Source organism: Saccopteryx leptura, chromosome 2 (genome assembly GCF_036850995.1).
Source record: "Saccopteryx leptura isolate mSacLep1 chromosome 2, mSacLep1_pri_phased_curated, whole genome shotgun sequence".
Taxonomy (NCBI): Eukaryota; Metazoa; Chordata; class Mammalia; order Chiroptera; family Emballonuridae; genus Saccopteryx; species Saccopteryx leptura.
The window spans coordinates 250,534,704-250,561,593 of NC_089504.1; the positions used below are offsets into that span (position 1 = coordinate 250,534,704).

General features: G+C 52.1%; 1 protein-coding gene across 15 annotated transcripts in view; it reads right to left on the minus strand.

Moving 5' to 3' along the window:
• The window catches only part of RIMBP2 (RIMS binding protein 2), a 130,963-nt gene that overhangs the window by 38,961 nt on the left and 65,112 nt on the right, over positions 1–26,890 (minus strand). For 10 of the 15 annotated variants that reach the window (XM_066371191.1, XM_066371193.1, XM_066371192.1 and 7 more), the window contains 5 exons: positions 15,622–15,711; positions 13,564–13,686; positions 8,382–8,486; positions 3,116–3,166; positions 998–1,018 (listed from right to left, as the gene is read on the minus strand). In XM_066371191.1, coding sequence (XP_066227288.1) covers positions 998–1,018; positions 3,116–3,166; positions 8,382–8,483 — 174 coding nt within the window. In that variant the 5' untranslated portion in view covers positions 8,484–8,486; positions 13,564–13,686; positions 15,622–15,711. The remainder of the gene's footprint in view (positions 1–997; positions 1,019–3,115; positions 3,167–8,381; positions 8,487–13,563; positions 13,687–15,621; positions 15,712–26,890) is intronic. The other 5 variants (XM_066371203.1, XM_066371197.1, XM_066371196.1 and 2 more) reach the window with 1 other exon arrangement.

Genomic DNA, 26,890 nt, shown 5'->3' on the forward strand with positions numbered 1-26,890 from the left:
TCCCTGTCACCACCCATCGCCTCTCCCAGCTAGGACGCATGGGTTCCGGCTGTAAAGGCCATGCCGGAGGTGGGGGCAGGGATGCATACCCTCCAGCTCCTGGGAGAAAGAGAATGCCCACAGGGAACAGGCCACAAACAATGGTGAGGTATAAACCTCAATCTGCCCGCTTCCCAGACTCTCAGCATGGACGGTATTCTATCACACTTGGAACCACAACTACATTGTCTCATACAGGTCCTGGAATTCAGACGTGGCAGAGATGCCATGGGCCATTATGTCACTGGCTTGGGCCCATGACCCATAAGCAGAGGTGACACTTGGTTCTGCAGCTGAGGCCCAGAAACGCAGACACGAGCTCCCCATGCCCCTGCTGCCCACACAGACACAGAACTCCTACAACAGACACGGACGCACAGGTGTAACGTTCAGGCTCCAGGTCTGAGTTTGACGACCAACCAGCCCAGCTCTGGGCCCTCAGCTGGCCCAGAAATGCAGACACGAGCTCCCCATGCCCCTGCTGCCCACACAGACACAGAACTCCTACAACAGACACGGACGCACAGGTGTAACGTTCAGGCTCCAGGTCTGAGTTCTGACGACCAACCAGCCCAGCTCTGGGCCCTCAGCTGGGCTCCTGACCACAAGGCTGGTCCCGTGCTCATGGATCCTCTGAATTCACGGAGCTGCTCTCCCAGCCTGAGAGTTACAACCTCGTCAGGAAATCGAAAAGCTGACTCGCTGGGCCAACTCAACACTTCAGGGGCCAAGACAGAGCATTCTGGGGCCCAGACGAACGTCTATGCCTCAGGGTGCTAGCTCCACAGGCTGCTCCTTAGCCCCCCACTGACCACAGGAGCCCCACCACCCTCTGCTGCATTGGGGAGTGGCTGCTTTGGGAAGAAGAGGGTTGAGCGGGCCCAGGGAGTACAGCTGGTCCATGCACAGGGAGGCACCAACAAGCACACAGGGGCAGGAACACACTCCCCTAAAATACCTGCATGCTCTCCAGGGTGCTCTGGGCGAAGCAACAGACAACCACAGAAAGATGTGTGAATAAAAGGAGACATGACTCAGCGCATCGCACTGCCTGTCCGTTTTGCAGACCAAAGTGAGGTACAGAGCCATCAACCCACATCAGGGCGGGCATGCACCCCACCAGCCCCAGGGTCATGACCTCATTGGGGCATGACCTCAGTGGGACTGTCACAGCGGCAGCTCAGAAAGCGATAGAAAGAACAGCACAGAAAGCTCAGTGGGCTTCGGGCAGCTGGAGAAAAGTCACGCTTGCAGCCAAGAGACAATGCAAACTAGAGTGCATGAGCGGTACCAGTGGGGCCTGGTGACCTCTTGGGAAGGCAGGCCAGGTGGGGGCGGCTGCGCATCATCTCACCTGCCAGTTGTCACACTGGCCCACAGGCATTCACCAGCTAAGGGACACTTTCAGAAAACCAATTTTAATAGCTCTGATGATGACAGAGCCTTCCCCTGCAGGAGAGATGCTTTAGATGGTAATGTAAGGGATGCAGGGGTTCTGTCTTAAGTGGTTGCTGTTTTCCTGGGGACGGGGACAGGGACGGGTCCTCTTAAAGAGGGCCACCACATCCCACACCTGCAGAGGGGCCTGGAAGAGGCCCTATTGGCCTTTTCGATGGAATGGAACCGAGAGAGGAGACCACGCCCTGTGGCTATACCTGTCAGGAAAGGCTGGCATGATGGGACATCTCCTCCAGCAGGTGAATGGACGCTGGGGCTGCCCAGCACCACCCACTCACTCATCACGCACAGAGGGTGCAGATGGTCAAGACTCTAGGTCAGAGGTCCCCAAACTTTTTACTCAGGGGGCCAGTCCCTCAGACCGTTGGAGGGCTGCCACATACAGTGCTCCTCTCACTGACCACCAATGAAAGAGGTGCCCCTTCCGGAAGTGTGGCGGGGGCCGAATAAATGGCCTCAGGGGGCCGCATGCGGCCCGCAGGCCGTAATTTCGGGACGCCTGCTCTAGGGTGATCCCAGGAGCTCCGACCGTCCAGCTCCCCAGTAGGCTGGACTCAGGGCAGGACCAGGGACAGAGGATGGTCACTCCCGACACAGCACCCACGTGGAGCTGGTGGACTTGGGGCCTCTTCCCTGCCCAGCTCCCAACAGCAGGCCCGGTGGGAGAGGCCACTGGGCGGCTAAGGAGGGCCGGTGGCTGTGCTCACTGCGGGCAGTGCTGTAGCCGGGCCTCTGAGGAACCCCGCTCCTTCAATTTCCTCGACCGTCCTTCCTCTAACTCTGTGGATGCGTCCCCAGACACCAGGTGCGGAGCGCTAACCCTGGGGTAGCCCCCAGTTTAACTCCCCGCACTTAATTTCACAGCAGGACGCCCACAGGAGCTGTCGCCCCACCCTTTCCCCTGAGGGACACGGGCTCCTCACCTCCTGGACATGTGCCTGAGTAAAGGAGGGCGTGGAGCAACTGCAGCTTTCCAGCTACCATGAGGGGTCCCCCCACGGAACCCAAAGCTCCTGCCCACACAAGGCCCATCCTCCTCATGTTCCAGCCAGGCAAGACTATACCCGCGCCCCCAGCCCTGCAGCTGGCTGCATGGCTGAGGGAAACTCGCCTACCCCAGGGGTCAGGAACCTATGGCTCGTGAGCCAGGTGTGGCTCTTTTGATGGCTGCATCTGGCTTGCAGACAAATCTTTAATAAAAAAATAATAATGTTAAAAATATAAAACATTCTCATGTATTACAATCCATTCATTTCCTACCGCTCATGTTCATGGTTGCAGGTGGCTGGAGCCAATCACAGCTGTCCTCCGGGACACCAAATTTTTGTTGGATAATGCGTAACATACACGGGTCGTTGTATGGTTCTCACGGAATTACATTTTAAAATATGTGGCGTTCATGGCTCTCTCAGCCAAAAAGGTTCCCGACCCTGGCCTACCCTCTCTGTGCCTCATTTCCTCGGGCAGACAAGGGGACTCAGGATGGATCTGCACACAGGCTGTGTGTGCAGCCCTAGAGACTGGTACCCCACGGACACTTGGTAAATGTGCCATATTGTTTCTCCGTTGTTTCTCCTGGGCCTGAGCCCACCCCACCGCGTACGCCCTACCCACTTACCTCTAGCAGCTGCACGGCACCTTCATGCTCCTTCTTAGCTTCCACCTGAGCCTTCATGGCGACAAAGAAAGAAAAGGGAACATTTCATGAAAAAAATCGAAGAACGTGGGTGGAACTCAAGTCTAACTCGTCAGGGAGGAAGTCGCTGGCCTTCATTCCCCCTAACACGTCCCCAGATTCTGAGCGTCTGAATCAGTTCCCAGCTTCAGGCACAATGACGCGGATCCTGGGTGGGTCTGACCCAGTCAGAACCGAAAGGGGCCCTGACCTGCAAGCACGTATGGGCTAGGGGAACCAGACAGGGCATGAGGGCGGCAGGCCCCGGCTCTGTTCCTGTGACGAGGTCACATGAGCAAGGTGCTGAACCTAGAATGGCAAGAGGACCCTCCGAGGCACCATCGTTTCCCCAAACGTCCTAAGTGTTCGGAAACAAAACAAGGTCCCATGAACCTGCCCCCCAAATACCAGAAGGTCAGTTGGGACCGCACAGGCCCTGAAGGGGAGGCTGCAGCGGGCGTCCTGAGCCTCTACCAGGCCGCCAGCAGGTCAGCCTGTAGCAGGGCCACCTCTTCAGACAACCTGGAGCAAGAAACATCTGCTCCGTGGAAGAAAACATTCTACACGTTTCACTACAGAAATGTCTCAGGATGGCTGCTTGCCTGGACCAAAGGGTGAGTTCACACTGGATAAAAAAGTGGGGTTTATAGACACAGCGGGATATGACTCAGCCATGAGAAAAGATGAAACACTGCCATTAGTGACGACATGGATGGACTCTGAGACCATTACACTACATGAGATGAGTCAGAAGGAAATGGACAAGGACCATATGATGTCACTCACATGTGGGACAGACAGAAACAACAAACAAACCATACAGAACAAACAGAAACTCACAGGCATGGACAACAGTCACCAGAGGGCAAGGGGGGAGGAGGGTCAAGAGAGACCAAAGAGGGTCAAAGGTCACACATATGGTGACTAAAGGATACCAGATTTTGGGTGACAGGTACGTAATGGCGTACACAAATGATGTAACAGAATTGTACATCTGAAACTTAAGCTATTAACCCGTGTCACCCCCATAATATTAATTAAAAAAAAAAAAAAAAAGACTTCTCAGTGCTGAAGGAGTGCTTTCTCCAGGTGTCTGGAGAAGAGAAGCAATATCCTAAAGCCAGCGGGTGTTACCTCAGCAGCGGCCACCGCGGACAGCAGACTTCTATGGGTCGGGGCGAGGGCGCGCTGCCACCACAGCATGGGGCAGGGACCAGCAGCCCCGGCTTCTACGGGTCACACATGCACATTCCACTCCCCCATGTTCCCAAGGACGTTCATAAAGGCTGGGGAAGTGCACAGGATGCGAAAATAATGACACCGTTCTTGAATTCAGCTCAGCCTCCCAAGTGCCTAAAATTGTTCCTTTCAAAGCAAAAGCAACGATACTTAACAAAAACGGGGGGGGGGGGGGAGACAGACCAGCAGAGAACATATAGGGATTATACAAATACCACCATTGAGCCAGTCGAGTCAAAGATAGTTTTCAAATGGCAGGATGAAAAAAAGAAAAGAAACAAAAACAACAGAGTGGCTGTTAAAACTCAGCCAAGTTGGCAGAGATGCCACTGTTTCCGGGCTTGGCTAAGAATCAGGAGATGGTGTTCGTAGGCTTCTCTGCAAGCTGGGCCACTTGGGCAATCAGAGCAGATTGTTAAAATTAACAGTTAAAATTGGCAGCACTGAATCCTTGTGAAATCTAAGCAACAGCTTCAGCAAGAAGGCTCGTTTCAGGGACTGCTTTGTGGGGAAGCTGTGACCCTCATCTGGACACAGCTCCCTACAGAGCACAGGGAGCCTGAGAGGCTTGGGGTCCTGCTGTCAGAAGAAAGGGGTGACCACCCCAGGGACCAAACGTCCAAAGGGGGTCACCATGCAGACACAGTAGCTTCAGGGGAGGCAGGAACACACACACGTGATGGACATTTGTTGTCCCAGTTCTGGACATCTGGCTGGGTAGAGGGAGCATGTTGCTCTCAGAGCAGTGAGCCCCAAGCACCATGGTGACTGGGTCACAGCGGTGGATGCTGGTCAGGATGAAGCAGGCAAGGATCATCTATGGGAGCTGGAAATCCAGTTCCACACCACACCGAGGGACATTCGTGGCACCAGGAGGGGGACGGCAAGGACCCTCGCGCCAGGTCCCTGCGCCCCGCAGAGCCAAAGAAGAAAGCCGATGAATGCGTACCGCTATCCAGGACTGGGGTCTGGGAGAAAACAAGACCAGGGCTCACGCCACACTGAACAGATGCAGCGGGCACTCTGTGGTCCCCTGCCACCTACGCACAGCTGCCCTACAGGCCTCCCAGGACAGCGCTTGGAGTGCAGGCAGTATTGACTAGGGGTGACAAGGCGAGCTGAGCTTCTCAGTGGTCGCACATTCCAGTCCCAGCCCTGAAATAGAAAGCAGTCCTTTCTCCCACAGGAGGGACTATGCAGTGAGCTCAAGCAGGTGCGTGGGTGAGGGTTACCTGTGAGCAGCCTTCTGCTCAGAGCCCACATGTGGTAACTGCCCTCATAACAAGGCGACAACGTCACCGCGCTGGAAACTGAGGCTAGGGAGCCCAGAGCAGTGGGACTCTGCTCACCCTTCACCTGGCACTGGGGTTTCGGAGCCAGACTTCCGGGGCCCCTGAGCACGTGTCCTCAGTCCAGGGGCCTCTTCGGCGGGGGGCCGTCACCCACAGGCTATGCTGAGGGCTGACTGCTGTCTCCACTGGTTCCTCTAACAGGCACTGAGGGGATGCTCCTTAGCACTTGTCACCACTCATCTTGCTCTGAGCACAAGCCGCATCAGTGGAGGGGGCCTGGCAGATGTCCCTTCCATCAGTCAGTCAGTGTTCTCGGGCGTCTCTCTCACTCTATATTTGTGGGGACCTGCCACATGCCAGGCAATGTGGGAGGTGTGCAGGCCACTCTGGGGCAGGGGGCACTCCTGCATGAGGTGATGTGGCAGGGAGGCCAGGAGGAGACGTCAGTGACGAAAACAGGCCAGCTCTGTCATCATCTGGGGACCAGGCACTGTGAGCAAAGACACTCGCCTCTTCCATCCATCACTCCAGCCTTTGTGACATTTTCAGGGTCGGAACTGATGTGATTCTCCCCCTATTTGTCCACACGCTCTCCCTGTGTGAGGACAGAGGCCAGCCTGCCCCTCCCTGTACTTCTAGTTTCCAGGACAACCACTGCGCAGCCCACAACTGACATCTATTGCCTGAGCAAGTAAAGGGAGGGAGGGAGGGACGATCGACCCAGACAGCAAGGGCCGGATGATGGTCGACCTCATAGGGGAAAGAAACAGAAAATGGATTCTGTGAAGAACACACCAACTCCGTCCAACTCAAGGCTCTATCTTCCTTGTGGAACCCTGCTAAAACTTGGCACTCTGAGAAATCAGGGCATCCGCACATTTGTGTTTCGTTAGCTCTCCCTCCATGCCCCTCACCCAGGAGGCATCGTGTGTTCAGGACAGAAATGGGGATGACCACTCAGGAAAAGGAACAAGGGAAACAGGACAGCATTTGGGCACAAATGGGCACCGCACGCCGGAGTGGGCACTGGGCCGGGGCATCCACTGCACGAGACCCTCGGTTAACGAACCTGAAGGCTTTGCAAAAAACCCGACCTGTCGCCCGTGTGGGACATTCATTTCCACAGGCTTGCTATCTGTCTCAGACACACCAGCCTGGGCACGCGGCTTCCGCTAGCAGGGAGTGGGCCACCCGGGCACCGGAAGGTCCCTACACACCAAGGGTGAAGATAAGAGGGATATTGCAGCCAGTGCCCAGCAGGGTCCTCTCTGGATAACATCTAGCAAAATATTGCTTCTCAGCTGCCAGCACCCTATGATGACAGGTAACAGGACCACGAGAGTCCTCATTAGCACTGGCTGAATGAAATCTGTCCTTAGCCTGACCAGGCAGTGGCACAGTGGATAGAGCATCAGACTGGGATGTGAAGGACCCAGGTTCGAGACCCTGAGGTCGCCAGCTTGTGCATGGGCTCATCTGGTTTGAGCAAAGCTCACCAGCTTGAGCCCAAGGTTGCTGGTTCAAGCAAGAGGTCACTCGGTCTGCTGAAGGCCCACGGTCAAGTTACATATGAGAAATCAATCAATAAACAACTAAAGAACTGCAACAAAGAATTGATGTTTCTCACCCCTCTCCCTTCCTGTCTATCCCTATTTGTCCCTCTCTCTGACTCTCTGTCTCTGCCACAAAAAAAAAAAATAAAATAAAATAAAATAAAATAAAATATCTGTCCTTAATATGAAGTCTCGATAAATGATGAGAGACATGGTCTCCGAAGTTGCCCACCTGGTACAGGCCCTCTGCCCAGGGCCCTGGTTCCAAAACCCCACCAACAGACCTGGCGTAGTGGTCAGGTGGGTGCAGGAGCTGCCCATGGTGGGGGGGGGGGCAGGGGACACCAGGCTTTTAGGAGGAAATGAGATGAGGGCTTTCATGGGGACCCAAGCCCCATAGCTCTGAAAGAGAGAGTCTCATGTATCAATATCTGGGGAGAGAGAGGACCACAGCCTTTAAAGTTCAGGGGGGACTTGATGTCTCAGCCCCACGTCTCCCCAGCATGGGAGCTGTATGTGCACATACTGAACTGCTTGGTCCACTCCTTCTCCCCTCTTGCTCTTCATCTGTCTGTCTGTGTCTCTGTCCCCCCTCTCTCATAATAACACATCACAGAACCTCCCAGGTAACAGACAGAAACCAAAACTATTCAGTGAGATCACTCGGGTCTGTGCTGTGGCAGTAACAGGACGGACACACGGAGCTCTCAGGCGGGCAGTGGCCTTGGCCCAGCTGCCCAGCCCACCGCACAGCACAGTGCTGCACAAACACCCAGACCCCGTCGAGCTGGTCCCCGTGTCTCTGTGGGCATGTCCCAGGGAAGGGCACAGGGACACTGGGGCAAGGCACAGCCCTGCCGGCCACCCAGAGTGTCCTCCTCCACACAGTCTCGCATGCAGTGAGTGTCAGTGCCTCTTGTTGGTTTCTGCAGTGTGGACATGAACGCAGGTCACCTCAGGAGCAGGTGAGAGCGCGGGGAACATGAAGGGCTCTGAGTCTCCCAGGCCAGGCTCTCGAGCCTGGGACGAAAGGCTCGGTGAGCAGCCAGCACCCTGGCCCATGCTGAACCCACCCACTGCCTCTTCCCTCTGCCCCGCTGGGCACCCCGCTGCCCGCTCGCTTACCTTCTGCAGAAGGTCAATCTCCTGCTGTTTGGCGTTGAGAACAGCCAGGGCCTGCTCATGCTCCAATTCCAGCTGCTGCCGCCTCTCAGCAGCCTCTCGCATATGCTGTGGGGAATAGGGTGAGCTCAGGCAGTGTGTGGGGTCTGCGCCATGCCAGGCATAGTGAGCCCCCCGCCCTGACCCTCAGCTCCTCGCTGCTGCCCCAAACATCTCCTGAGGGCAGCAGGACAGTCGGGGAAACCTTGGTGCCAGTGTGGCTTCCGCCCCTGGCTTTTCCTTTTTACAGTTTGAATGCAAGAGCTACAAGCTCCTGAGCGAACGTGAAGCCCTCTTCCTCATGTAGAAGCAGATGTCTCTTCTCTGCACTTTCCCCTGACGCTACGCCAATAGCAGCCACGGTTTCCTGCTTTTTCCCAGGCAGCAGGCACTGTCCCAAGCCTGTCACTGCTGCTACATAGGTCACATAATTCCCATGCTAACACAGTCACCTGACACAGAGCCATGTCACAATGCCACGTAGCGCTGTCATGAACAGTCACACAGTGCTGCTCGAACATGAAACTCCAGGTGCACAGCGTGTGTGGGGGACCGGAGGCCCTCCCAGCAGGACCAGGACAACGTATGAGGAGGAGGATGGCATTGGTAAGGTAACAACGGCAAAGCAGACGCACCGCCACGTGCCGGGCATCGTCTGGGTCCACACGCAACCTGTCGAATGAGGCCTGTGCTATGCTCAATGGTTACAACAGACACGGGAAGCAGAGCAACCTGCCTAAGGCTGCCGGGCGCCGCGCAGCAGAGCTGGGAAGCAGCCCTGACGTGGCCAGCATCCAAGCCAGGGCACGCCCACCTACTGCCCGTCTCCTGGCCTCAGGCCCCTCATCCACGGCCACTTCGTGCAGACATGACAGGGGCAGGTCAGCACTGTCGGGATCCCATGCACCAGCCTGGCTCAGAGGAACCATGATGCAGCTAATGACACATTCCGGCAAATTCCCCCAGAAGACAAACAAGCTGGTGGTACATATTTAGCTCCAGGAAGGAAGTCACCAGGGGAAGGAGGGGGCCATCTCCCTCACAGGGGTCCATCAGAAACGTCACGTGGATACAGACATTGCTCCAGGTGTGCAGTGACAGCTGTAGGATTGCGGAAGGACGGAGGACCACAGACACCTTAGCCGGCTTCTTGCTTAGGAACGAAAGGGACATGTGGCTTCCAGATCAAAGGGATGGGGACAGTGGGGGGGGGGGGGCAGCATTTACGTTTCTCGGGCTGATAAACTAAGTCAATACGCAGTAGTGGTCAGAAAGGCAGACACGTGTAAAACATACAGTGTCCAGGGACACGGTGTCTCAGGTCAATGACGGCCACGGCGCGGCAGGGAAGGCAGGACAGCTGGGTGCTCAGTCCCCACCTGTACCTTCATAGCCACATCCCTGCAGGGTGGCCTCTACCCCTCACCCCTCATCCCTCACCTGCTCACCCCTCCCCTCCACAGCCACCATGCAGCCTCCTCAGTGTCACTCTCTCCCACCTCCTGGCCGAAATCAGCTCCCTGCCATCCAGGCCAGCGGCCACTTCTCTGCCCCGGGGACCCGGTCCCTCAGGGATACTGGACATGAGGGGCACCCTCTGTCATAAGCTGGGACCTCTCCGCTCCTGCCCGGGAGCCGCACACTGGCCCAGTTTCCCCTCCTGCCTGCTCCCCAAATGCTGCACTGATCCCAGGAGGCCGTCTGCACGTCACTCACAACTCCGCGAGCCCTCACTGTTCAGGCAGTCCCTGGGTTCTCCCAAAGTGTCTGAGAAGCCCTACCTCTCACCCCCAGACAACGCCCCCCCCCCACATTCCTAATAGTGTGACTTCCACTTCCATCTACAAACATCTCCCCAACGCCAAGGCCACATGCCGTGGCCCTGGGATGCTTCACATCCGATCAGCACCAAGGACTATACACCACAGCAGAAGCTCCAGCCTGCAGCGCCCTGCCGGAGGCAGGGTTTATTTTTAAAGGGTGATATTTATAGCAGGATGTTGGCATGGATACGGGCGCTTAAGTAGCCGCTTCCCCCGGGAGCTTGGATGTGACAGGAGGGAAGGGACGCGGGGTGAACTGAGTCACTTCAATGCTGAAACCCCACTCCACTGGGGCAAAGAAATGAAGAAAAAGGTCATTTCCCTTCCCAGGAGTTACCAGTGATGCTCTTAACGTCACGTGAGGATGGGCTGTGCAACAGGGGAGGAACAGGCTTCCCTCGTGTCTGCAGAATGCCCAGTGAGCCAACACAACACTCACAGCATCCCCATCTTCAGAGCGAGGGGCCATGGAAAGCCGTCTGGGCTGCACATCCCGGGACTCCCTGTCCCCTCTGTGGAAGTCAGACTTGTGCATAATGAGACTGACCGTGATGAAGAGCCCTGTGAATTTTGAAAGCTGAGAGGTATTTTAGCCAACACATCTCAGCTCCTCATGCTGGGAAAAATGAGCCTGCGGAACCCCTTTTACAAGCACGGGTGCTTTCCAGGGTCCCGACTTGCTCTTAAGTCACCGGACTTGCCTCCCTCTCTGTCATCTGACCCTGATGGACTCTGAAATCACAGGACCCAGGAAGCTCATCTACACAGTTATTAAGGTCACTTTTCTGAAAGAGGGCAGTCTGTGGCCAGTGGTCTCCGACTGCCGGGCCCAGGATCAAAAGCCAGCCAGCGGAGGGCACACATTACAGTCAGCCAGACTTGCGTTTCGCTTGTGTGCGGGGGCCAGGCACATTTCTGAGCCTTAGTTTCCCTGCTTATCGAGTGGAGGGAAAGAACCCCATCTCCCCAAGGGCATTAGCTTCAGGGTGGCTGGCACAGAGTGAGGGTTGACATGACTGTGGAGGAGTTCTGATGCAGGCTGGATGCTTTATAATTTATATTTTGTTCGTTCCGTCTTTTTCATTATCCCATTTTCATTCCTCGGGATTATCTGAATGTTTCGGTGTTCCATGTTAATGTATTTACTGAGTGTTGATGACATATTTTTACATAACTTTCAGTGGCTGCTCCAGGGATCTCCACAGACATATTTAAATTTAAATAATCTATCCAGAATTCTAATTTGCCTCTCCCAGTGGAATGCAGAAACACTACCACCATCACAGTAACTTTCTCTCTTTGTGATATTGGCCTTGTTATCATCACATTGACATGCATCGAGAAGCAGCCGACAGTGTTGTAATTTTTCTTTGAACCATCACACATATTTTAAAGAGCGTAAGCGGAAAAAAAAACCCAGCCCATTTTATTCACCCAGCTACCTCTCATTTCTGTTTCTCTTACCCACCCAGTTTTTCCTGAGCACCCACTATTGCTCAGTACTGTGACAGGTGTGAGAGGCAGTACACAGACAAAACCAGAAGTCGTCTTGGCTGGCATGGAGCTCACGTGCTGGTGGGAAAAATATACATTGATCAGACAGGGATATAAAAATGCCAACTTGTGACCTGGGCCATGGAGTAGGAGACACAATGCTGAGAGACCTGCATCAGTAACAGTTGAGTTGTGGAGTGAAGACACAGGAGCAGAGCTATTGAGGGTGAGAAGGAATTGGTTAGAAGAGGGGAAGGCAAAGCATTTTCTGCAGAAGGAGCAGCCATGTGCAAAGGTCCTGCGGTGACTGGAGTCATGGACCAGACATCCAGAATGACAGAGAAGGAATTACCTTCCTCTGGACCAAGTAGGTGGGTAGATGGACAAACGGAAAAATCAGACGGGTCTGCGTCTCACAGGGACTGTGGGTTTGCACTGAAATGGAGAAAACCTCCTGGGCATGTGCTCTCATTTATGCAAAAATAACAACAGACGCTAACTCTGTGTCGGATTCTTGGAACAGAATAAAGAAATAAACAGGCCTTCTAAGCAAATGAATCAGAACTCGGGAGGGTTTTATTGGAGTGCACATCTCACCATAGAGAAGACAAGCTCAAACTATTCACTATACCTGAGAATGACCACGGGCAGGTCTGGGTCGTAGGTAGACGGTGAATCTTTGTGCACAGACATGAGGTAATGGGGGGTGGGGGCACATGAGGACAAGAACTGGCGATAAAGGCAGATTAATTATCGCTGTGGGAGTCACTCATTAATCCCAGATAATCAGCTGTTCATTACCACAAAATAAGCCTCAGATTATCTACATCTAAACTGACTAATCTGTTGATCATGAGAACAAAATTTTGTTCTGAATACGATTTCCTTTTTCTTGGAATCATAAAACAGAAGAGGCTAAATTTAATTAATTGCAATACTTTTTTACCCCTGGGTCAGATGCCTGGACTCGCGTCTTGTGCTGAAGCATGCAAGTGGGTCACTAGAAGGAGTTTCCAAGAACCCGGCTGTGAGCCTGCTCCCAGCAATGCCCACTGACAGCTGGACAGAGCTCTTGACAGCCTCTTGTCTAACAGGATGGCCCTAACTAAGTCACCATTTGTTTAATGAAACAAGTATCTGTCTTGAAGTGCCTCACTCCATGGTCTTGATGCAGGTGTCTGATTCCTTAATGGTTTGGGCTTCTCAGGACTCAGTGGGGATTTGAGGGAGTGAGCGTCTCCCCAGGAACTTATTTCCAAATGTCTCTGTCATGGGTGCTTGTGCTGCATGTGAATCTGGGGACACTGTGTGCCCCATCACAGTTGTCCAGCAACTCCTCTAGGAACTGCTCTCGGGCCAGGGGCGGACGCCACCTGCGAGTGAGGTCTCTCTGTGCCTCTGCACCCCCATCGGCCCCAACCCGGCCCAGCCCCCGCCTCTGCCAACAGTAGCGTTGCTGAGTGCTCATGTTAAACATTGTCCCTTCCCTGCCAAGACTCCAGTCCAGTCCTCAAAGAAAGACAGGTGTCCTGTGCTGTCTGACAAACAGAGCCCTTGGCCATCCATGCGAGGCAGCCCCACCGCCATGCAGATGGCGGCCCCCGCCTCCCACTCAGCTGTGTTTAACCCCCCAAGAAATGGAGATGCATAATTGGTGCATTTACTGGACTGCTGCCAGCACACTCAATTTTGTTGTTTATCGCTTTTTATACCAGAAAAGGAGTAAAAACAGTCCCAAGAGCCCTGAATTTTGATGACAGCTTGAGACAAATCCCCCCCTTTCTGCTTGGGAACCACACAGAGCCTGAGGGAGGCGGGCGGGCACCCACCTTCAGGACCTGTTCGAGGTTCTCCAGCTTGGCTTGCAGCCGGCGCTTCTCCCACACGGCCAAGTCGCGCTCTCTGGTCACCACGGCGAGCGTGTGGTTGAGCCGGGCATACTCCGCTTTCACCTGCAAGCGGGAGGGTGAGAGGAGGCTGCTGACCACACGGTGAGAGCCGTGGGCACCCGCCCAGCTGGCAGCAGGCACGTCCTCCCCTCTGCCTTCCCCAGGCGTGGACTTTGTGGTGGGACCACGCCTGCTGGGATGGATGCCAGCCCCAAGGCCAGGCCCATCAGGGTAGCCCTGCCCTCAGTATAGTGACTGGCAGGAGAGGGGCACAGGACCCAGGAGCACCCACAAAGAATGGGGCACTGCACCGTGTGGGTGCCTGGGGACAGACTCCCTCTTTTGCTGAGGACCAAAGGCCGCAGCTGAGGTGCCGTTTGCCATCACGAGGGAATGACCCTTCTGAGAACAGGGACAAGCAGGTGCAAGGCAGGACCCTGATGACATCGTGTGAATGCCCAGAGCAAGCTGTCGTGGTGCCGGTGCATGCATGGGCCCCTCCATGTGCTTACACTCATGCTTACACTAGCTCAAACTGTGTTCTGTCTCGCTGAACAGGAAGTCCTAAGAGATACAGAAGTGTCACCCAAACGGTCTAGGATGCTGATTCTTTTGTCTAAAACTGTCACCCGTCTTAGAAGTGGGTACAAATGGCAACAAGGCTCCAGGTGGATTAGAATGACGGTTGTTCCGATCACCTTGGGAACCACGTTTGTCCTCAGCCCACAAACGCCAGGGCTACAAGTGGGCATTCGCCCCCCCTCCTGGGGGACTTTCATTGTGCAGCCCCGATGAGCCAACCCCAGATTTACTTCTCCCCTCCTACCCACACGTTACAACACGAATTATGCTTTAGTAACACTGTCACAAAGTCATGCTTTCCAGCATATTGTGTCTAGGGTGTTCCGGTAACCTGACACTTTCTGTGGCCCCAAGAAGACACTCACTGGGCATTCTGACAGGACTGGAGGGAGGGGGAGCTGCCCTGAAGAGGTCATGGAAAGGCTGACTTGCGGAGTATTTTAATGCCGTTTGCCACAGTGATGGGAACTCCGAAACCCATTGGAGTGCCCCAGGTGGAAACGTCATGGCCAGGCTGAACAGAACCGTACTCCTGTGTGAATCTCAACACAGGTGGTGTAGGTTTCCTGAAAGGGACCTGAGACGAAGACAGAGGTCTGCCCGGCCGACACCCCCCCCCCCCCATCCAGCTCCCACAGGCCATGCTGAGTCGCTGCAGCTATTCTGCCTGTTGTTCCAGTTTAAGTAAGGTTGCCCCGGGGCGAGAAGGTCAGGGCCTCCGGGCGCAGACACACCTCCGCGTGAGGGCATCCGCCAGAGCCTCTCCCCAGTGCCAGCCCGGAAAGAAGGGGGCAGAGACAGAGGGGGTGGCAGGACGACGAAGGACAGGGGCCAAATGGAAAGATAGGATGTATCCCAAAATCATCTAACTATGGTGACACGTAGGTAACATGAAGTTTACCATCCTAGCCATTTATGTGCGCAGCTCAGTGACATTGTTAGTTCACACTGTTGTGTGGTCAACACCACCATCATCTTCATAACTTCCCCAGTTTCCCAAACTGAAGCTCCACCCCATGAACCCCACCCCCTGCTGCAACCCCAGCCCCAGCTCCCACCGTCCACTCTCTGCTCCCATGAATCTGACACATCTAGGTCCCTGATGTAAATGGAACCACATAGTATTTGTCATTCTGTGACTGGCTGATTTCACTGGTCCTATGTCCTCAGGATTCATCCACGTAGTAGCAAGTGTCAGAAACCCCTTCCTTTTTAAGACTGACTCACATTCCACTGTGTGGTTGGACCTCATCCATCAGTGGACACTCGGGTTGCTTCTACGTTTCAGCTGCTGTGAATGTGGGGGTGCACACCCCTCTTCAAGTCCCTGTGTCCAGGTCTGCTGGGTGCATGTCCCCGCCTTGCCACCCTGCCACCCTGCCTCCCGGTGGCCTGAGAGTGGTGTTGATGAGTTACCTGGTCCAGCTGCTGGGTCCTTGCGGGAAGGCCTGCATACTGGGGTCTCAGGCAAGGCGCTCCCTGGGCAGCGTCCTTCTGTTCATCTTCCTATGACAAAGGGAAAGGCAATGTGAGGTGAACTCCCCAGCTTGCGGAGACATGGTGGGGAATGGCAGTTAGAGACCCGGGGCATGTATGACCGCGAATCACAGCCACGGTGTGTGGGGCAGCTGCCTTTGTCCCGAACCCTGAGCTTCCCGCTGTGAGAGGGCAGCAGTGACCCTTCATGGTGCCGCTGTGAGAACAAGACAACACACAGCAAGCAGGAGGGGGAGCCCAGCAGACCGACCTTGCTTGGCTTCTCCCCGTGCAGCAGCCCACAGACTGGACTGCTGCCACTTACTGCCGGGCCCCCCAGCCAGAGGCCATTCATAGAGCAGCTGCTGAAAGACAAAATCACCCCCAGAACAAACAGTCTCCCCCACACTTCATGAGTCACAAAACACCTTAGCACAGCGGTTTTCAACCTGTGGGTCGCGACCCCGGCGGAGGTCGAACGACCAAAACACAGGGGTCGCCTAAAGCCATTGGAAAATACATATTTATTATACAATACATGTTTAATACATTTTTAAATAAAATATGTATTTCCAATGGCTTTAGGCAACCCCTGTGTTTTGGTCGTTCGACCCCCGCCGGGGTCGTGACCCACAGGTTGAGAACCGCTGCCTTAGCAGGTGCAGAGGCCCCCACAAGGTTATGCTACAAGAAACCCAGTCATGCCTTGACCGGTTGGCTCAGCGGTAGAGCGTCGGCCTGGCCGTGCAGAAGTCCCGGGTACGATTCCCGGCCAGGGCACACAGGAGAGGCGCCCATTTGCTTCCCCACCCCTCCCCCTCTCCTTCCTCTCTGTCTCTCTCTTCCCCTCCCACAGCGAGGCTCCATTGGAGCAAAGATGGCCCGGGCGCTGGGGATGGCTCTGTGGCCTCTGCCTCAGGCGCTAGACAGAGCGACGCCCCAGAGGGGCAGAGCATCGCCCCCTGGTGGGCATGCCGGATGGATCCTGGTCGGGCACATGCGGGAGTCTGTCTGACTGCCTCCCCGTTTCCAGCTTCGAAAAAATGAAAGAAACCCAATCATCACCAGAGATGCTGGGGAGTCCCGAAGAAAAGGGTGAAAGTATCTGTTTGAGCTGATTCAGACCATATGATGTGCTCACCAGAGAGGAGTGTCTCACGTCACCCACACATGGTGTTTACCCCTGAAAAAGGCCACGGGGATGAGGGGCATGGCACCTGTGGCCCCGCCCTCAGAGACATGGTCACAGTGCTTGGTCCTCCCTCCAGGACCGGCACGGGTGCCACTCTGTCGTGTGTGCCTTTGTGGTGCTGAGTCCAGGTGTGGATGCTGCCTGCTGCTCACGCCGCTTGCCAGTCCTACTGAGACGCTGAAAAGTGGGTTGACTCACCCTGAAAGCTCACGTCCCAGACGTGGGCCCACACTGCCACCCAGGGAAGCTGTCACTGATCTCACCAAATCAACACCCTCCCCAGATTAATCAGCCCCACCAAAGGATGACCACCAAGCAGATCACAGACCACCTTATGGACTAGCTACATGCGTGAGACCAGAAGCCCCCAAAGACATGGGCTTGGGGTCAGAACAGGACAAAATGGGAATCTCCCAACAGGCGTGGGTGACCCCAGCTGTGACAGTTCACAGGAGGAGGGGAAGGGGAGAGTGGGGGAGAGAAGGGAGGAGGGGGTGGGTTTGATGTGAGGGACACTGCTGTCTGAGAAATAAGGCTCCCAGGCCAGGGAAGACAGCAGCCATGTTGGTTCCTCGGGTCCTAGGTGTACACACACAGAAAGTGATTGATGCCCTGTCAGCTGCCCTGCTGTGGGTGTTGGGCACCTGCTGAGAACTGGCCACATCTGAGGGCCTAGGCAATCGAGTCTCATAACGCACGCCTACAGCCGGGCAATGGGCAGCCTGTGACTCACCCCTCACCAGGACTGTGACTGCGGGCTGTGTGACGCCACCCCAGCTCAGCTCTCCTGACCCAAAATAGCAAAGGCAGAGAGAGCAGGGTGGTGCTGTACAGGGGGTTCTCGAGCGTTGCAGGGGGAGTAGGTGGAGCCGTAGAGCTTTTACATCAAAAGCTGCACAAGTAAGATGGTCTAACCTCTTGCAAACAGTGCAGGTGGACAGGAGGAGCCCGCTCAGTGAAGACCCAGTACCAGGTGCAGACTCAGATGTCAGCAGCCACGTCTGAGAGGAACCCTCCCAGGCGGCCAGACTGCAGGGGTCTGGGTGGGCTTTTCCCATTGGACCCACGGGCAGCTCCTGGGGCTCTGGGTCTTCAGAAGGTGCACCCCTTCTCCATAAGGAGCACTGGTAAGACCCACAGTTCCCACAGTCAGCAGGGGAGATGCGACTTTCCCAGGGGGACAAATACATGAGGACAAGGAGACATTCTTTCCTGACTTGCCAACTCTATTCATTTCAGCAAAAATTCTCTGTGTGTGTGCGGCAGGTGCTGTGCTCACTGGACACCCGGAAACAGCCGCAAGGAAACGGCTGCCTCCACGCCTCCCAGGTTTGGCAGGCGAGGCCACGGCCACCCTGTGGCAGGATGATGGTGCCGCAGGAGCAGAAATGTTGGAGTGGCCAGCCTGACTGTCCCGAGATTGTGGAGAGTAACAAGGGCAATGCACATGATGCTTTGTGGGAAACAGAAGTCAGGTGACGTCATGTGTGCAGGAGTCTATAGGGCACTGATGGCAGAAACACTGAATGGACTGTCAGCTGGCCATCAGCATCACTATCGTCACAACAAAGGGAGACTCCATGCAAGAAAAACAGTATCAGCCAGATCATTACATTACAGTAAGTTTGAGTTTTGAACTTTATTGGTCTCTCTCATTGTTTCCCCTCTGATCTGTTAGCTCATTTTGACTTTATGGTTGAGAAAGCTGTAAATATTTTACAGACTGCTTTCACCACTGGGCCCATGTAATTACATTACAAATTTTAAATATGTAACCATATGAGAGTCAAATGGAATATAGGCTATGTCGCTGCGAGTCTACTATAATCATTTTACATAAGAATGACATGATTATTATCAATTATAACCTAATAAAAATCACTTAAGTCAATACTGGGGTGTTCTTGGTGGCAGTTTCCTCCCTGAAAAGGCTCCACGAGTGGCCGTAGCATAAAGGCATGGGTGGGCAGGGGGGCTGAGTGGCAAAGCGGGAGGAAAGAGGAGAAATGGCGTATGGGGGGCCTGGCTGCGAGCCCAAGGGAGGGGCAGGTGAAGAAAAACCCGAGTGCCCTGTCCATGGTCCTGCAAGCACTGAGCGGCACACCTGCCCTGTGCGGTCAAGGCCCTGGGCAGTTGGCTAGGTTGTCGCACAATGTGGAGCAAGCTCTGGGACTCAGAGACTTTCCATTCACCAGGCGTGACATGGGGCGGGTGATTTAACCCCTCTGGCCACTGCTGGCAATTTAAAGGAGCCTGACCAGGTGGTGGTGCAGTAGACAGAGTGTCAAACTGGGATGCAGAGGACCCAGGTTTGAAACCCTGAAGTCACCAGCTTGAGCATAGGATCACTGGCTTAAGTGTGAGATCATAGACATGACCCCATGTCACTGGCTTGAAGCCCAAGGTCACTGGCTTCAGCAAGGGGTCACTCACTCTGCTGTAGCCACCTGGTCAAGGCACCTATGAGAAAACAATCAATGAACAACTAAGGAGCCACAACAAAGAATCGATGCTTCTCATCACTCTCCCTTCCCGTCTGTCTGTCCCTATTTGTCCTTCTCTCTGTTTCTCTCACAACAAATAATAAATAAATAAAATGATGCACATGAATGCACTCTGCAACTGAAGGACCATCTGAGAGTGAGAGGTAGGAAGCTACAAAAGTGTCTGGCTTCCTAGTGCACTCTGGGTCTGCGGTGGAGGTGGGAGACAAACCCTGACCACTCAGTCCCCATCTGTGATCAGGAAAAACTGTAACCCTGCACAAGGTCTAATGCTGACACATGCACGCCACCCCTGACTGGCTCAACCTCCAGGCATCGTGTAGATGCCAACAGTGCAATTACAGCGATGCACCCTGGGCTGTTTAAAAGCTACTTTTCCGGGTTCCAAGATGGCCACAGAGTAGGCAGATGCTCCAACTCCCACTTCCCAGAACCAAGGTGGATTACAACTTAAATCTGAGAACACTCATTGTTAAAGACAAACTTTGGACTAAACTAAGAGGATTCTACAGCCAAGGACCACCAAAGATCCCACACTGAGACTGGTAGGAAAGGCGGAGACACGGAAAAGTCTGTTCCACTCCCGGGAGCAGGGAGTGACGCCCGAGAGGAACTTTCGCGACAGGGAGGGCTGTGCAGCAAGTTGTAGGTCCTTATCCCCAAAACCGGAATCCCAGCCTAGAGCCCTGGAGCCTGGAAGGAGCTTAAGGACTATATTTGGCTGAGAAAGGAGCCTAGATACTGTTTGAGAGAAGGAAGCAGGACTGTCAGACCCAGGCTCCATATTAAAGGAAATACACAGACAGCCTCACTCACAGCCACTTTGCCGGAGCACCAGGAAGACACCCAAAACCCTGGGCTGAGTCACTCCCCAAATTTAAAGTGAACCAGCATCACCAACAAAGAAAAGAAACTGCCCGTCCACCGGAGGCTCCCTACCCTAGCTAGAACAAAGGCACTTAGAGCCAGGCACCATGTTAGGGACACAAATAGGCGGTGCAGAATTCTAAGCTACACCACACACCACACTGCTGAGTGTTCACCCAGGGCAGGCAGGCTGGAGGCAGCAGGGCGAGGCTACGGAAGTTCGAGCGAGCACCCACAAGCCGGCCTGCAGAGCCGGAACTGCCGTTGCCGCTGGGGAAGCCCAGGCTCACACACATCCCTGCTCGCTGAGTGGCCCGTCCTTGGCAGGTGCGGAGGTCCGAGAGTCAGCAGAGGGGGAACGCGCGGGCATGCATGAGCCCGCCAGTGAGGGCAGAAGTCATGCCTGCTGCTGCAGGGATCTGGGCAGTGTGCAAACCTGCTCTGGGTGTGGGAGTGCCCTCAGTGGCAGCAAAAGCATGAGGGATCTCGGTGTTGATCCGAGAGGGCGCGTGCGACCCCCTGAGGTGGCCCCTGAGATCTGAGCTGACGGAGGCAGCCCCGGAAGCAGTCCAAACAGGCACGCAGGCATGCATGAGCCCCACCAGGGCAGCGGCGGTCGCAGAGGCGGACTAGAACCAGTAGCACCTGAGCCCAAAATCCCCAGGTAGCAACAGCGGAGGTGGCCTGGTAAACAGACCACACAACGGGAGCGAATAACACCTGAGGCTAAGGAGTGGCCACATCTAATACCATACCTAATCAGTGAATTACAGTACTCAGTCCAACAAGTAGCCAGGAATAAGAGACAACAGAAAGCAGATTTTAGGGAAACTTTAACTTTTAAAGGAACTTCTCCCAGGCCAAGAGTAGATAAAAGCAAGCCTAGGAGTGCAGCTGATATTTACAATGGCACCTGGACCCAGCAGAGGCAGCCAGAAGATCTGGATAACGTATAGCTCCCAAAAGGTGGATAATAACCAGTCACAGGCAGTGACCCCCACTAATCTGCCCCAGGCCCCAGCCAGGGAAGTCCAGGGCAACTCAGACAAAATGGGAGGACAGAAAAGTGCAATCCAAATGAATCAACAAGAGAAACCCTCAGAAAGCAAGCTGAGTGAGATGGATATAAGCAAACTACCAGTTGCAGAGTTTAAAATAATGATTATTAGAATGCTGAAAGATCTTAGAACAACAGTGGATCGACACAGTAAGCACATAAATAAAGAGATAACAAGCATCCAAAAGAACATTGAAATAATAAAGAAGAACCAGTCAGAAATGACAAATACGATATCAGAAATGAAGACTACACTAGAAGCAATTACAAGCAGGCTGGATGAAGCAGAGGATCAAATCAGCGATTTAGAAGACAAGATAAACGAAAACACGGAAGTAGAACAGCAAAAAGAAAAGGGACTGAAAAAATCTGAGGAAACTCTAAGAGAGCTCTGTGACAACCTAAAGAGAAACAATATTCGCATCATAGGAGTTCCTGAAGAAGAAGATAAAGAACAAGGGATAGAGACCTTGTTCAACCAAATAATAGCTGAAAACTTCCCTAAATTCAGCACCCATTTATGATCAAAACTCTCAACAAAGTGGGAATACAGGGAACATACCTCAACATGATAAAGGCCATCTATGACAAACCCACAGCCAACATCATAATTAATGGGCCAAAAAATTAAAAGCAATCCCCTTAAGATCAGGAACAAGGCAGGGGTGCCCCCTTTCATCACTCTTATTCAACATAGTACTGGAAGTCCTAACTACAGCAATCAGACAAGAAGAAGAAATAAAAGGCATCCAAATTAGAAAAGAAGAAGTAAACTATCATTATTTGCAGATGATATGATACTGTATATAGAAAACCCTAAAGTCTCAGTCAAAAAACTACTGGACCTGATAAATGAATTCAGCAAGGTGTCAGGGTGTAAAATTAATACACAGAAATCAGAGTCATTTTTATACATCAACAATGAACTGTCAGAAAAAGAAATTAAGAAAATCCCCTTTACTATTGCAACAACAACAAAAAAAGTACCTAGGAGAAAATTTAACCAAGGAGGTTAAAGACTTATACTCAGAAAATTATAAAACACTGATAAAAAGAAATCAAGGAAGATACAAACAAGTGGAAGCATATACCATGTTCATGGTTAGGAAGAATAAACATCATTAAAATGTCTATATTACCCAAAGCAATTTATAAATTCAATGCAATACCAATTAAAATACCAATGACATACTTCAAAGACATAGAACACATATTCCAAAAATTTATATGGAACCAAAAAGGAACACAAATAGCCTCAGCAATCTTGAAAAAGAAGAATAAAGTGGGAGGTATCACACTTCCTGATATCAAGTTATTCTACAAGTCCATTGTACTCAAAACAGCTTGGTACTGGCATAAGAACAGGCATATAGATCAATGGAACAGAACAAAAAACCCAGAAATAAACCCACACCTTTATGGACAATTGATATTTGACAAAGGAGGTAAGAGCATACAATGGAGTAAAGACAGTCTCTTTAACAAATGGTGTTGGGAAAACTGGACAGCTACCTGCAAAAAAATGAAACTAGACCACCAACTTATACCATTCACAAAAATAAACTCAAAATGGATAAAAGACTTAAATGTAAGTCGTGAAACCATAAGCATCTTAGAAGAAAACATAGGCAGTAAGCTCACCGACATCTCTTGCAGCAATATATTTGCTGATTTATCTCCACGGGCAAGTGAAATCAGACAGGATAAACAAATGTGACTATATCAAACTAAAAAGCTTTTGCACAGCTAAAGACAATATGAATAGAATAAAGACAAACCACAAAATGGGAGAACATATTTGACAATACGTCTGATAACGGGTTAATAACCAAAATTTATAAAGAACTTGTAAAACTCAAGGAAGACAAACAATCCAATCAAAAATGGGCAAAAGAAATGAATAGACACTTCTCCAAAGAGGACATACAGATGGCCAATAGACAGATGAAAAAAGGTTCAACATCACTAATCATTAGAGAAATGCAAATTAAAACCACAATGAAATAGCACCTCACACCAGTCAGAATGGCGCTCATTAACAAAACAACACATGATAGGTGCTGGTGAGGATGTGGAGAAAGGGGAACCCTCCTGCATTGCTGGTGGGAATGCAGACTGGTGCAGCCACTGTGGAAAACAGTATGGAGATTCCTCAAAAAATGGAATTGCCTTTTGACCCAGCGATCTCACTTATAGGAATATATCCCAAGAACATCATATCACTGACTCAAAAAAAGAAATGCACCCCCATGTTTATGGCAGCACTGTTCACAATAGCAAAGATCTGGGAACAGCCCAAGTGTCCGTCAGTGGACGATTGAATTAAAAAGTGGTGGTACATACATACGATGGAATACTACGGAGCCATGAAAAAGAAGAAAATGTTACCTTTTGCAACAACATGGATAGACCTGGAAACTATTATGTTAAGTGAAATAAGCCAGGCAGAGAAAGAAAAATATCATATAACCTTACTCATTTGAGGAATCCAAGGAACAATGTGAACTGAGGAATAGACTTAAACCTGAAGGGAAGGGGGGAGGGAGCTGTTGAGAGGAGGGGTAAGAGAGATGTTGAGGGGAATACTGGGTGGGGGGGGGATGCATTCGGTAGATACTAAATCTATGTAAGCACAATAAATAAATAAATAAATAAATAAATAAATAAATAAATAAATAAAATACAGTAGTCACATCTAAAATAAATAAGTAAATAAAAGCTACTTTTCTAACAGAGATTAGAGACAAACTCAAGTGGGAAAACAACGCACTCGGCAGGTTCTTGTGCAAGCTTGTGGCCTGGAGAAACCTTTGAATTTTACGTAAAGCTTCTCTCGATAAGTTAACTTTGTTCGCTTGCACATACCTGCAGTATGTGCTCTGTTTCACTCCTGGGGAACAAGCACGGTGAAACTTATGTTGGGTCCCCCCTGGTCTCGGAACACAGGCTGCCTCAAAGACAGCACTTCTCTCACCCAAAACAGTGGGGCAGAACTAGGAGAAGGGCTCTCACAGGGGGAGCGGAGCGAGAGCAGAGAAGACAGCAGTTACGAGGCGACCTGGCTGAGGATGTGGAAGTTGGAACCCTGCATCCCCCTCTTGCTGGTGGGGAGGTCAAATGGTGCAGCCTGTGTGGGAAATGTGATGGCTCCTCAAACAAGTTAGACAGAAGCACCGCTCCTGGGAATGTATCCAAAAGGGCTGGAAAGTGGTGTTCAAACAAACACTTCCCCGCGATGCTCACAGCAGCAATGTTCACGGCAGCCAAATGGTGGGGACAGCCCAGTGGTCCCTCAGTCAATGAATGGATAAATGGACAATACGACACAGCCATGAAAAGGGAAAGAAGCACTGACCCCTGCTACAACGTGGGTGCACCTCGAGAACATGACGCTGAGCAAGGGAAGCCAGACACAAAGGTCACATGTTGCTTGTGTGTATAAATATGTGTATTTATGTATTTATATCTATACACACACATATGATATAAAACATCAAACAAATAAATCCATAGAGACAGAAAGCATGTATGTGGTTGCCAGGGCCTGGGGGAGGGGTGTGGGGAAGGACAGCTACCGGGGATGGGGTTTCCCTTTGGGGTGATGACAGTGTCGTAAAACACTGGGGGGGGGGTTGTACAGCCTTGTGGATAGCCTATATTCCATTAACTGTGCCCTGGAAAAGGCTAATTTTATGTTATATGAATTTTTACCTCAATTAAAAACTAAAGATGCCACCCAGCCCTCCAGTGCTAGAGTCTGGGTCTGAGAGAGAAGAGCCAGTTCCCCAGCTCATGTTGCCCATGAGCTGTTCCCCGCACTGACACTCGGGACAGCTGGTCCCCTGAAAGCAAACCCCCCTGGCCTCTAGTCCTCAGTCAGTGAGCAGCCACCCTCCCCAAAGCCCCTGGGAAAAACTGAGGCTTATTCAGTGTATCTGCAAGGTGGCCCCCGCTAAAGGGACTGCCAGGTTCACTTTCTCCATATGTGGTTTCGGCATCACCTGCCAACTCGAGAACCAAATTTCCATGTAAGATGCGGCTCACCATGTATGGCTCAACTGTGTCCTACCTGCCTCCCAAAACCTTCAAGGATGCGTGTGATAAAAAAGACTTATGCATTAAGGCAGTCCAGAACAATGACGACGGGAAAAGGAAAACAGGGAACAACATGAAGAAAAATGTATACCAGGAAATCTCAGGCAGCCTTCATGCCCACAGACTGAACGCCCCAGGCATGTGCTGAGCTTGCCAGCCACTAATGTGAGAAGGAGGACTTATCAATCACCACGTTGTTAATGTGAACAATGAGCCTCCCAGGCCCTTTTACAAATAACACCGCAATAAAATATATGTGTGTGTGTGTGTGTGTGTGTCCTTTTAAAAACGTGCGTGCTTTTTTAGATGATTTATGTCTTGTTACAAACAGTATTCCTTCTTTAAGAGCAAGCGCCAGCATGCTGCTCACTCCTTCCAACCCAGGGGGCTCCCCTGCACCCAGCTCAAACTCTGGACCATGGAAACTTTGAGTGATATGAGCAAATGAGGATGGGGTTTCTGCCAACTGGCCCAACCAGGCAAAATCAGGCTGACAGTGTCTGAGCATTTATTTATTAGGGGCACATAGGGATTAGTTGGCTTTGGCAGTAAACTGTGTCCCAGCCCAACCCCAACCCTGGAACCTGGACGGGAAAACTTCTCTAGGTCTGCCCTGTCCAGTATGGCAGCCCTCAGCCACATCCAGCTGCTTGATTTTAAATCTAAGTTCGTGTAAATCAAATAAAACCCCAGTACTGAGAGCAGGATTCACCTCCTCTTGAGTGTGGACAAGACTCGGAGACCTGCTTCCAGAGACTGAATGTGGAAAGAGGAAGTCAGTCCCTCTGCCATGGAGAAAGCACACAAGGGGTCACATCAGCATCACTGAAAGGATGGGCAGGGACATGGGTGTGGGAGGACAGGGGCAGACCCGCTGGGAGGCTAGGGAGGTTGGTGAGGGAAAAGGAACAAGGACAGGGGACAGGCAGGAGGACACAGCGTGCGCAAAATTTTCATGAAGCGGAATCTCAAGTCTTAGCCATGCTCCCAAGTCAAGCCAAGTCTCCCAGTTCTCTGACACTCCTGGGCTCTGAGATGAATATTCATCACAGAGTATCGGCTTAACCCCCTTGCTTCTACAAAATCCTGTTGGAAAAAAAGGTAGTAAACTGAATTTGAGAAAAGGAGGTTCACAGTTTTGAAAGCCAGAAATCCAAAATCAAGGAGTCAACAAACCACAGTGTCTCCCAGAAACAAACCCCATTCAGAACAACATAAAATTTGGCATCAGTGGGAGAAAAGGAAACTGTCACATTGCAGCTCCTATGAAAGGGGCTGCTTTGAAGCTAATAAGCCCTCCCCCCACCATGGGATGTCAACAATATGCGAGCGAGAATGTGTGTATCTGAATTTTTTTTATACAGGTGTTAAAGTATTACATTCTGTGCCAATATCCTGCTTTTCTGGCTTATGATATTGCGAAGAAAGACAGGATTTGTTGTTCATCAAAAAGGACTTAGTGCCAACTCTAGCACAGGATCTTGGTGGGAAAAA